Source organism: Engraulis encrasicolus, chromosome 14 (assembly GCF_034702125.1).
Source record: "Engraulis encrasicolus isolate BLACKSEA-1 chromosome 14, IST_EnEncr_1.0, whole genome shotgun sequence".
NCBI classification, from domain to species: Eukaryota; Metazoa; Chordata; class Actinopteri; order Clupeiformes; family Engraulidae; genus Engraulis; species Engraulis encrasicolus.
In genome coordinates, this window is record NC_085870.1 from 28,724,147 (window position 1) to 28,736,646 (window position 12,500).

The window sequence follows — 12,500 nt, forward strand, 5'->3', positions numbered from 1 at the left end:
GCACACCTCTGTAGTTGAACGGGGGCGTAGGGTATTATCTCAGTGGGGTTGTCATTCAAGTGTGAAGAAATCCTGCACACTGTCCATTCCACCAACAAACTTGAATACATTTTAAAAGTTGAGGAATACCAAGGCACTCATCGTCTTTGTAGTTAAATGCCTTTATTTTGATGGGCATAACATGATTAAAACACTTAGATGCGTTCCGCATTGAAGCCTTCGTCAGGAAGTGAGCAGTGTCTTGTGTGACAAATTGAGTTACATACAAAAAAACTGAAAAACAAAAATATCAATTGTGGCCAGCAGGGTGCCTCATTTCACAGTCTCAACAAATACAATAATAATAATAATAATAATAATAATAATTGTATTTGTATAGCACTGTGTCATACAAGGCATGTAACTCAAAGTGCTTAACAAATGGGAAAAAAACATTGTTAGAGATAGATTTAAAAGGAGAGGTATAGAGGAGAGGCAGAAAAAGCAGGAAGGCAGAGGAAGAAGAGATAGACAGAGAATGTAGAGTCATAAGGTCAACGTAGGTTAGGACCAGGATTCTTAGATGTGTAAGGTCCATAGTGGCTGGGCCTATCATAAGTCATAGATAGTCACACAGAGATTGGGCGCTCAGGTGCGGCCCCTGGTGGCATCAGGGGTGAGGAAAAACTCCCTTTCGCTTGAATCATAGTTTGTGAGGGGGAAAAAAAAGCTCAGTGAGGTCTGAGAAAAAAGACCCCCAATAGAGCAGGGGTGCCCAACCAGTCGATCGCGAGCTACCAGTCGATCTCGAGGGGAGTGGCAGTCGATCGCGAGACATGTAATGTGACGGGGAAAATACTGTCTTTCAAAAGTAGGCTGTGTAGAAAGTTGCTGGTACTGTATTGGTTAGATAATTAGTCCCACGGTAACACAGAAAGATGGGAAAGCATTAGGAAGTGACCGTAAGGGTATTGCAGTTGATTCATGCGTGCACACATGTAACATCGGGTGAGTAACAGAACATGTGCGCAACGATGCGTTATGACGCGGCAAGATGCGAGGATCTTCGTCCAAATCGCATAGTCGCGTGCATCATTGCTACTGCGTTTACATTGCGTGCCGCGTGTAAGGGAAATGTTAGTTGTTGACATGTATGGAATTCACTTCAATTTGTGCTGTTTCTTGCTCCAGTTGTGGACAAAACGATTGGCCAAACTCACAACCGAAAGCCTTTGCTGTGCTACTGTCCCATAGAGCTGAAAAAAACCTTCATAGTAGAAGTCACTCTTAACAGGCGTGTTAACCAATCCAATGAGTTCTCTCTCTCTCTCTCTCTCTCTCTCTCATAGTAAAGTTAACTTAACTAGCCTACTATTTACTCATAACAAATGGTGAATTTCTGAGCCCTTTTTAATTTGTACCACTGAAGGCATGATATGATTCATCATATTTTAGAAATAGGGCCTACATATGCCTTTTATATACCAAATGTTTTATCATTTTTAAATTGTTTCAGTTGTTTATGACTTGTGTAGGACTGAACTTATCTCTGCATACTATCAGTGCTGCATTGCTTTGTAAACATAGGCTATTCAGCAGACTTTAAAAACACACTGAAAAGATACGGCCATAGTAGCCTACTAAAAGCATTGTGTTCATAATAATGGTGATTAATAAATGGTGATCTTAAATTTTCATACTGACATCCTTAAATTTGACTTGGTAGATCACGGCAGACCATCAACTTCAAAAGTAGATCTCGGTTAAAAAAAGGTTGGGCACCCCTGCAATAGAGTATATAAACATGCATGAAATACACACATCTAAGCATTTGTGTATACAAAAAATGACAGTATTCCAACTCATCATTTAAACCTGGGTACAAAGTAGCTTTTAATTTGAAAATCCAGTAGCTCTCTCGTTGAACGTTAGTCTACACAAAGGGAGAACCGAAATAGTCACTGTCGTCGAGTGTGTGCGGTCAGTGATGAATTCCCCACATAAACTCTGTGTGTGTTTAACCCCTTATTGCAGAGCCTATGTTACAGCCTTACTGTCACAAAAATTGTAATCAAGTCAAGTCAAGTCAAGTTGGTTTTATTGTCAATTTCTTTACATGCACTGGTCATACAAAGAATTTGAAATTACGTTTCGTTACGTAATGCTATGTCTTGACCTGTTACTTAAAGGATAACTTCTACCAATTTCGACATGCAGTTGTAATGCCCATATTGCGTTGGACTTGTCAGTGCGCGAGAATATTCTTTTTTCTTCAGTCTTTTCCGAGGTCCTGGTCATTATAATGGGGGCAGAGTACGTTTCCATTTAAAAAATATATATATTCCCAATGATTTATTCCCAAAAACTCCCAAAAGGTTATGCAACAACTGTCAGCAGACAACTAGCAAACAGCGATACCTTTTGAGATAATATTTGGAGTAGGCATGTGTTAAGAAGGTTTTTAATGTGAACAATGTCTGCCCCCATTAGAATAGCTCAGATCTCAGAAAGGGCTGAACCAAAAAATGCAGCATCACCGGGTACTGACAAGTCAAGGGTAGCGTGAAAAATATAACAGCATATTGAAATTGACAGAAGTTCTCCTTTTAAGGCTCTTGGTAATGTCATATCAATGTTGCTATGATGTAGTTCAGTATTTTCAGCAAGTAGTGAATAGGCCCCTGGCGACCCCATCTGCAGTAAGAGGCTAAAGCTCATCTCTCTTCTCTTTCTTCTTCTTGTGGAACACCTTTCCATCTGGCTGCTTCCTCCAGGACAGATGGACATCTCCTGCCAACCCCTTGGCCTTCAGTCTCTGACCAATCTGAAGAAGAGAACTAGAGGTCATTCAGAGAACTAAAGGTCATTCAGGTGTGTGTGCGTGTGCGTGTGCTTGTGCGTGTGTGTGTGTGCCGTGCGCGTACGGGTGTGTACATGTACAGTGCTAGACTTATAGGCTCACCTGCTGTAGGAAGGCTTTCTGCACGTCAGGGTCTTCCACGTCCACATCAGATGTCACCCCCATTTTCACTCTCACTATCTGAGTCCTTTTCACACGAGCTACATAAGGACAATAAACAGATTCACTCATCGATTCTGAGGTTTCAAGTGTAATTTCGAGTCTATGAGTAGTTAAAGTAGCAATGCATTAAAATAATGTGCACATTTGATAGAAACCAAACACGTATGGCCATAGTTCCAGATAAATGTTCACATTCTTCGCAAGAGCCCGGTTTAATGTAATTATGGTCTTTCTATGAATTGGAAATAATGTCAGGGAAACATACCTTGACCATAGCAGATGAAGTGAGCTTTATAGTGACAAGCTGCATCGTTCCTCAGTCCACTGGACTTTATCCGTGCACAGTAGTGATGTTCCCCGTCACCAAAGTTGGGTTCTCCAGGGGCCCAGTGACGAAAGGATGAGCTGCTGCCATCTGACCACTCCCAAGCATCTCTGAACAGGCCGATCCATGGAAAGGCATCTGCTGCTAGTCCGCTGAGTATGTCGGTGTAGATCTTGTCGTTCTCTGCCTGGTTCCTCCCGCTGGCCAGGTCTGTGTGTTTCTCTCTGCAATATCTCTGAGCATCTGTCCAGTACTTCTTTTGCTTAACCAGCACATAGGGATGTATGGAGTTTGTCTCTGTGGTGAAGTATGCATCATGGTTAACTGAGAAGCATGCACATTCTACAATCTGAAGTAATAAAACAAACATATGGATTAGCATGAAGAATCTGTATGTGTATGCATTTTTGAGTAAAACAGGTGCACTCAGAATGGTGTCTCACCATCATCGCAGATGAAGCGACGCCTCTTGGTGCAATTGAGACCGTGCCACTCCCCCCCTCTGCGAATGGCTCCACAGTCTTCACCTAGAATGCCTGATGGCTGTCCTGCATCTGTATCCCAGTTCCGGAACTCAGCTTCATTCTCTCCATACAATCCCTCATCAGCCCGAGACCACTGCCACTTAGGACGAATTCCATTCTTCAGCCCAATCCAAACATTTGTAACACCTTCATTCTGGATCATACTCTTGATCTTCTCTATATCGGCCTTGTTGTTTATGACGGCCAGGTCAGTGAACTTATCTCTGCAGTACTGCTGAGCTTCTGTCCACGTCTTCCCCTCCTTCACCACATGGAACTGACCTGGCACAGAGGAGGAGAGACCAAAGTCATCTAAAAGGGGAGAGCCTGTATGCTTTTTGCAATGTCTGAGCATTTTTCGAATTGAATCAGGGTGCACAACGATGTTGTGTGCGGGGAAAAATAGGTATAAAGGATTGCTCTTGTGAAAGCATGAGAAAGGTGCTATTTTTACATCTCTGACCCAAAATAGCAGCTTCCATTCGCAATACCCATGTAACTATTCAGAAATTCATTTGAAATGAAAGTTGAGCTTTAATGTTCGTTGTAACAGTTACAAAACAAATTAACTGATTAAAATGTCCAGTAATGGAAAAGAAAGGTCCTAATTTCTGCCAAGAATGCAGAGTCAGCCAGGTAATAAAAGCGAGAGACCGTTCCTAGGCAACAGTTGGCCAAATTATTAAAGCAACAGTACACATTTTTAGTCTATGTATAAATTATATCATATGTGTATGTATTCTAATTCGTTTAACTTTCCTACTTAATATTCATCATTTTAAACATTTTGAAATGTTTCGTTTAGCTTACTGTTTATAAGGAATTCGTTAAAATGTAAAATCAAAATGAAATTTAAATGAAATTAAATTCATCTGTAACTAGTGTTTAAAAATCATTTAACCTATTGATAAAAAGCAGCACTATCAGTATTTGCCATATTGTTCCCATATACTGTACCGAAAATGTGCCGAACAGTGACCCCAAAACTGAAGTATGTAAGTATGAGCCGGAGGACACGCCACCTGAGAGCCATGTCTGTTAAGAAAATAAAAAAATCAAAATCAAGATTTTGACCTTAATACTGTGGTTAGGAATTCGAGACGATTCGTGTAATGAATTGTTGAGAGGGGACCATTCGAACAAAACGTTGGACCATTAGTAGAAGGCATGGGGCGTTTCGTGCAGTACCTGAGGATTTTTCGTCGAAGACCTAAGGACGTTACGTTCAACCCATGCAGACCTTTCGTTTAACTGGGCAGATGTTTAGTTTAGTCTGCCTATTTTATTAGCCTATTATTTTTATATTTTATCAAACTTGTGTGCCTACCACCACAATGCAATGAAAACAAAAATCGAACCGTGTAGAAAGTGCGTGCGTGCGTCTCTATTTTTTTTAAATTAATTTTTCATTTTAGTTCAGTTTTTTATCATTAGGCCATTTCATAGCCTATTTTATAAATATACTAGGCCTATATCGTAGCGGACTGCCTCTGCCTCCTCCGGAGTGAGATAGCAGCGTTACCCCCTGTGCACTACATCTGTCTATATACATATCTGAGTTATTTCTAATGTGTTGGTTACTGATTTGTATTCATTTTTGGAAAGGTAAAGGCAGTCTTATTGTTGCCTAGCTGGCGCCCATGTCATAACTTAAAACAGTCGGTTGCACTGCCGCTACAATACGGACGAAATGTTTTAAAATGTAGGCTTACAACAGTAATTTAAAGGTAAGGGATAATGTATTGTCCCACATGACTATAAGAAAATATTGCCTATACGGGACGAATAAGACCCCCGATGCCGAAGGCAGAGAGCTGTTATTCCGCTTCGAAGGAAATATATTTCTTAAATATAAATAATAATCTTAAATAATATATTTCTTAAAACTAAAGTCGGTTGCACCACTACAATATCGACGATTTTTTTTTAAATGTAGGCCTACAACAGCTTTAAAGGTAAGGGATAATGTATTGTCCACACGCAGTGGTAGAACGCAGGTATACGGAGTATACCCACTTCTAAATTTTAGGGGATTCAGTATACCAACTTAAAATTGATTGATCCATTATTTAGAATGGCATAAATATATACAGTATACCCACTTCAAAAAATGCGAGAATATACAGTATACCCACTTCAAAAAAGTAGACTACACCTAGACTACAAATATTTTCCTACGGGGCGAATAACACCCCCAATGCCGAAGGCGGAGTGCTGTTATTCCGCTTCGAAGGAAATATATTTTCCGTAGTCACGTGTGGACAATACATTATCCCGCTTATGCCGCCTTTACCAACATTAGAAAGCATACATAGTAAACCAGTAGTTTATAGTAACATGTTTATTGCCATTTTATAGCGTGCGCAAAGAAAGATAGTTCGTGGAACGCTCATAATTTAAAAAGAAAGAAAGGAGTAGCACACTGGAGCTGAATGCAGAATCAAAAACTGTATTAAACAAAGCCGAAAAAAGTAAATAAAACCGACAGACAGGGGACAAACGTTTCGGTCAGCCCATCGTCTTCCTTTTCATACTGCTCTTGGAATTACGCACCGAGCAATACGCTCAGGATATGACATTGGCGCGGACGCCACCCCACCATTACGCGCATAATTTAAAAAGGTTAACAAGCAACAGAGTTTGGCTACTTTCTAACTTGTTACAGCCACATTGCGCTTCAAACTGTTTGCAGGCTGCCTCGTTCACTGCGCGATATCTACTAAACTCGGGTTCATAACAGGATCATTTCTATCTGATCTGCGACAGTATTCCAGAAAAAAGCATAGACAACCACTGATGTGCGCCCTGACCATCATTAGCTATCTATCGATCCTGCTACAGGCTGAACACTTTGAGCCGGATGGTTGGCTGGAGGAGGCAACGCTAGCCTAAAGAGTAGGCTACTTCACCCTTAAGGAAACTATCAAGGAACTCCTCACTTGTTACTCACATACTAGTGTTAATAAAATATGTCACGACAGCGGCCGGCGGACAGTGACAGTTTGCTTTCTTGAAATAACAACATTCGGACAATAGTGTAGACTTGTGCGCTACACGCTGGGGTGGGGCAGGGCTGCTGTAGGTATCCATTGCGCGCGGCCGGTCGCTTTGGGAACTGTGTGTAAGTTGCATTTGGGTAGGCTATTGCGCGTGTTATAGTTGATTAAGTAATTGACGGGCCAACGTCCGGCAGCAGTGGCTGAGTGTGTAACTTAACTTAACTTTTGTAGGCTACTATCGTCCGAGTGTCTCCAGATTGTGATTATTTATTCATTTATTCAAAGACGATAGCAGTTTACAGACGCTGCTGGTTGCATGGATATTGTGGTGGTTTTCCCTCCTAATTGTATTTTATGAAATTGTAAAAATAAAACTACCATAACCTTTACTCCCGTTGTCTGTCGTTCCTGAATCGTGGTCTAAATTTCACCTTACAATAGTGTCCAGTCCAGTGAATGATCCTGCATCCATGGCTAATTGGATAAAGCATACTAAGTGGATTTATCACATGGGAAACGAGAAGGCATAAAGGGCAATTAGTTAATAAATGAAACAGTGTACAGGTCAGTGCTGGTAAAAAAAAGAGTTTTAATGACTTGCACAAAGTTGATGCTCGTTTGGTGAACTTCAAAACCTGCGCTGTATTCAATAAAAGCTGGGCATAAAAGCTGCATTTTTGTCGAGTAATGTCCATTTGAACCTCACGTGAAAGTAACGGGGATTGTGCTGCATTTGGTGGATGGAGCTGATATTACGCACATAATTCTACTGAATAAACATCCAACTGCGACCCAAACGGTAACTTGTCGTGGTAGTCTATGTCGAATATGCCTTAATTTGGCTGTTTGCTATTCGCCTCTGGCATCATCCGAGCATGTGTAGTGCGAGACGCCATTATGACCGTTGCGCGTAAATATTTGCAAGAAGATGGGGCCGTCAAACACAGTAGGCTATGGATACTTATTTAACGACTTTAATGAAGATGTCATGTAGACTGTTTGACGGCCCCTTCCATAGGACAGCATTCATCCATCTACCCATCCCTTCCTCATCTTTACGCGCAACGGTAATAATAGCCATTACTTTTCTTGTAGACGTTGCGGTAATATTTTATTCATTATCGACTTATTTCAAGCAGCATTCCACTGTCCACTCTGCGTGGCCCTGTTGAAAGGGTTGCCTTGTCTATGCGGGAAGGGGGATCCACTGAACACGGCAGGTCATTTGCATGACAAGACTTCATGCCCATTAGCGAACACTTTGTTCTCAACAACTTCCCATTAAGAAATGTGTATTCTGAATGTGTTTGTCGCCGTTTTCAGCAAGCCTGGCGTCGCCATGATGACCTGATGTTTTCCACAGAAAACATGCATGGTTGCCACCACTTAAAAAGGTGCTTGGAGAGGAGGCAAAACTGGTACAATTTAGGCTGTATTAAAGCATACACGTTAGCTTTCACGTTGTGCGATGGATGGAGACAAGTTTGGAATCGCTCCCTCTCTCTCCCTCTCTCGCTCACACACACACGCGCGACGTAATTCTCTGCACTCTTTGCAAGACTCTACTGTCACTTGACTCGTCTTATTGGATACCAGCCAAAATTGTAAGCTAGATAGCCAATAGTTTCGATTGTGCTGCTTGGACTGGAGGTATTTAAACTGCTAAAATTTAGGCTGCATTAAAGCATCCGCACGTTTCAACTTTCACGTTGTGCGATGGGTGGAGACAACTTGGGAATCGCTGTAAGTTAGAGATTTTTTTTAAAACATAGGCTGGCAAGATGTAAATGACCTGCACTGCTTGAAAAAGACGATCGACTATGTGCCTCAGGCATCTTAAATACTAAAAACTAATAGGCGGATGGCGGGTGGATTCGGTTTTGGAAATTGGAGAAAAAACATTAGGGCGGGTGGATAGCAGGTGGATTAGAAATTCTAAGAAGCGGTTGCGGATGAAATAATACATCCACCGCGCACCTCTAGGCCTACTCCACACGTAGGTATATTCCAGACCTACAGAAGACGGTAGCTAGAAGCGTTCATCTAAAAAGTTACCGGAAAGTCAGAAAACTCGCTGCATGACAACCAAATGTGCTCAGTAGACGCACGCTGCACGCTGATTCAAAGCGACAAGGCTGTGCTTGGTCCCGCCTCTCTGCCCGCAGCTGGGGATACTCAAATACTGTTCCAGGAATGTAAGGAGTAGAAAGTAACATAGGCCTACAAAAAAATGTAACGGAGTAAAGTAACGGCGTAAAAGTGAAAAAAGCTTCTCAAATATTGTTCCAGAAATGTAAGGAGTAGAAAGTAACCTAGATAATTGTCAAAAAATGTAACGGCATAAACGTAAAAAACCGACAACATAGTCTACCAGTTAAAATGAGTAGGCCTAAGTACATTTTATTTATGAAGCACATCTGAAAACAGCAAAAAAAAACTAGTTGATTTACATACTAGATTACTAGATACTAGATACATTACTAGAGAGAGAGAGAGAGAGAGAGAGAGAACGCGCTCCTATGCAGTGTTAATATAGCGATTTCACTTCTCTCTCTCGCTCTTAGTGTTTTTGTTTTTGTTTTACTGTAGCCATGGACTTAACAGGGGTGCAGGGGTTCTATAATGTTTTCCGACACTGTTATTTTTTCTGCCTCATGCGCGAACTATTGATTGTCATTCAGTTTGTGCCATTATTAGGCCTATATGAATCGCGGGTAAATCAGTTTTACCACATATTTAGACTTCGAACAAAAGAAATAGGCCTAGGACACACGGGAATAATAGGATATAAAATAGGCAGCCTGACTGGATCGATGGACGATTTCCAACAATAAAAGACAGGAAAGAAACAAAATAGGCAGCTACCAGCTTATTCAATTAATAAAACTATAGCCCAAGAACATTGCCTCGCCGGGCAGAGAGAGAGAGAGAGAGAGAGAGAGAGAGAGAGAGAGAGAGAGAGAGAGAGAGAGAGAGAGAGAGAGAGAGAGAGAGAGAGAGAGAGAGAGAGAGAGAGAGAGCGGTCCTATGCAGTGTTAATGTAACGATTTAACTTCTCTCTCTCTCTCTTTACTGTAGCCATGGACTTAACACAGGTGCATGGGTTCTGTAATGTTTTCAACACTGTTATATGCATAGTGTTCTGGCTCATGCGCGAACTTTGTTGTCATTCAGAATCAGAAACATCAAAGTGTCGGCAGACAGCATTCTCTTGTTGCTGGTGCTTCGCATCTAAAAAGTTACCGCCCAAGAACATTGCCTCGCCGGGCAGAGAGAGTGATAGAGAGAGAGAGAGAGAGAGAGAGAGAGAGAGAGAGAGCGCTCCTATGCAGTGTTAATGTAACGATTTAACTTCTCTCTCTCTCTCTCTTTACAGTAGCCATGGACTTAACACAGGTGCATGGGTTCTGTAATGTTTTCAACACTGTTATATAAGCCTAGTGTTCTGGTTCATGCCGAACTTTGTTGTCAAAAAATGTAAGGGCGTAAACGTAGGCTAAATTGTCAAAAAATGTAACGACGTAATCGTAAAAACAACAACAACATACCAGTAAAAACGAGTAAGTACATTTTATTTATAGATTTACATGTTTAAATCAACAAAAAACAAAACTTAACAGCTGATTTAGGCCTATTTAAATAGGCTAGACAAAACCGTTAAAATGAACATATTTAAATAGACAAAACCGTTAAAATGAGCATTAAAAAAGCTGATTCTAAGAAAACCCGCATTAAAAAAAGCTGATTTACATTTCTAATATAGGCAGACTGAAGGGACCTTTAGTTGAAACCTAAGGATCTTTAGTTCAATTTTAAGGACCTTTCGTAGGCTTTTGCGGTAGACGGACCGTCCTCGACTAAAGATCCCCTGCCTTATACTAATGGTCCAACGTTTTGTTCGAATGGTCCCCTCTCAAGAATCCATTCGACGAAAAGACCTGTACCCGGTTAGGATACAAAACCTTGAATGGGGAATCATACACTTACCAAATGGTTATTGGCAACTGAATGAAAATTAGTTCATTTTGTGTTTTTTTCTCACATCATTAATTGAGGACCACATTATGGTACAAATATTATAATCATCATATACTGTATCCTGCAACACTAATTGAAATGTCACCTTGTGTCTTTAAAATAATTCTGTTGGAGCTCATCTAAAATACTAACTTTGCTTACTAATTGTGTGTGCTTTTTTCCCATCCTACTGTAATACAGTACACTCACACCTCCCTCTTTGGCTGCAAGGTCAACTACCTAACAGTCATACAGCGCTGTCACACACCTTTGCACACACACACACAAACACACACACACACATACCTTCTCTCTCTCTCTCTCTCTCTCTCTCTCTCTCTCTCTCTCTCTCTCTCTCTCTTTCTTTCTTTCTCTCTCTCTCTCTCTCTCTCTCTCTCTCTCTCTCTCTCTCTCTCTCATTCACATACAACCCACATGCGTTAAAATGTGACAAACCTTTGCTATGTCTTACTAACCACCAAGTAACTCCTTACCTGTAGAGCTGAGTCTATGTAGCCGAAGAACCCAGGTCTAAATCTGTGATTTAAGACTGTCTTGACTCTTGTCATAGCAATGTTATTAAGGTGTAGGTCATGGCGATGATGTGGTGGTGTAGTTGAGTCTTTTCAGCAAAGAGTGAGTGGGCCATCTTGCCCATGGTTAAAAATGACACCAACTTTTGACTTTGTGCGACTAACTAGCTCTCAGCCATAACACCATTGTTAATGACGTACTTTATACAGTATTTGACTAGAGTATGTGAGACTAACTAGCTTTCAGACGTAACAACAGTTGTTACTGCTAATTTAGTTTGACGTTATTTCACTTTTCAAAATATTTTAATATACGGTACGCCCTTACCTGGGCAGGTTGGTAAAGTGTCCTTTCTCAGAGTACACCTACAGTACGCTGGAGGCTCTGTGGGCTTTTTGAGGATGTCGTTTCTAGTAGAGGTCGTGTGTTCGAGGCTCTGTGTTCAGCTGTAGAGGGTGTCCTTTCTAGGAGATGTCATCTCTCTGTCAGGGTTCCTGCCTTCTGTCTTCTATTGCATCCTACCTCCTTATTTTAAAGGCTGATAACCCCGATCCCCCCCATCCACACAATGTGCCCTCCCATCCAGCATGGGACACTGGCTAGCTTTGTCAGAAAGCATAGTCATGCATAGCTTAGTTTACATATTTACATTTACATGTACAATTGCTGAGCAAGTCACACTCTGTGCAAGCTGTACAATCTCGCGCATCACAACAGTTATAAATACACCTATTCACATGAAGACACACACACACACACACACACACACACACACACACACACACACACACACACACACACAGACACACAGACACACACACACAGACTTTAGGTGTGTGACCTTGTTGTGGGGGACCGCAGTGATGGGTTAAGCATGAGTATGATGAGGCCCTGGATTAGAGAAGAGTGGTGGGACATGTGTATGGGACCACCTGAGTTCCTCACTGATAGGCCTCTAGGAGTACGGCTGGGCAAGTTCACCTCCTCCACACTATGCCTCAGCACCAGCACACCCCAGGGATGTCTACTCTACTCCCTTTTCACACATGACTGTACCGCCAACAACAGTTCCAATGCCATCATTAAGTTTGCCACCAACA

General features: G+C 41.5%; 2 protein-coding genes across 6 annotated transcripts in view; one reads left to right on the top strand and one right to left on the bottom strand.

The window, feature by feature from the left end:
- The window catches only part of LOC134463445 (macrophage mannose receptor 1-like), a 6,699-nt gene extending 2,494 nt beyond the window's left edge, over positions 1-4,205 (bottom strand). Inside the window, exons 1-3 of the mRNA XM_063216641.1 lie at positions 3,770-4,205; positions 3,267-3,623; positions 2,942-3,039 (exon numbers count right to left, since the gene is read on the bottom strand). Of these exons, the coding sequence (XP_063072711.1) occupies positions 2,942-3,039; positions 3,267-3,623; positions 3,770-4,205 (891 nt within the window). The remainder of the gene's footprint in view (positions 1-2,941; positions 3,040-3,266; positions 3,624-3,769) is intronic.
- The window catches only part of rad18 (RAD18 E3 ubiquitin protein ligase), a 130,566-nt gene that overhangs the window by 102,387 nt on the left and 15,679 nt on the right, over positions 1-12,500 (top strand). The window lies entirely within an intron of this gene.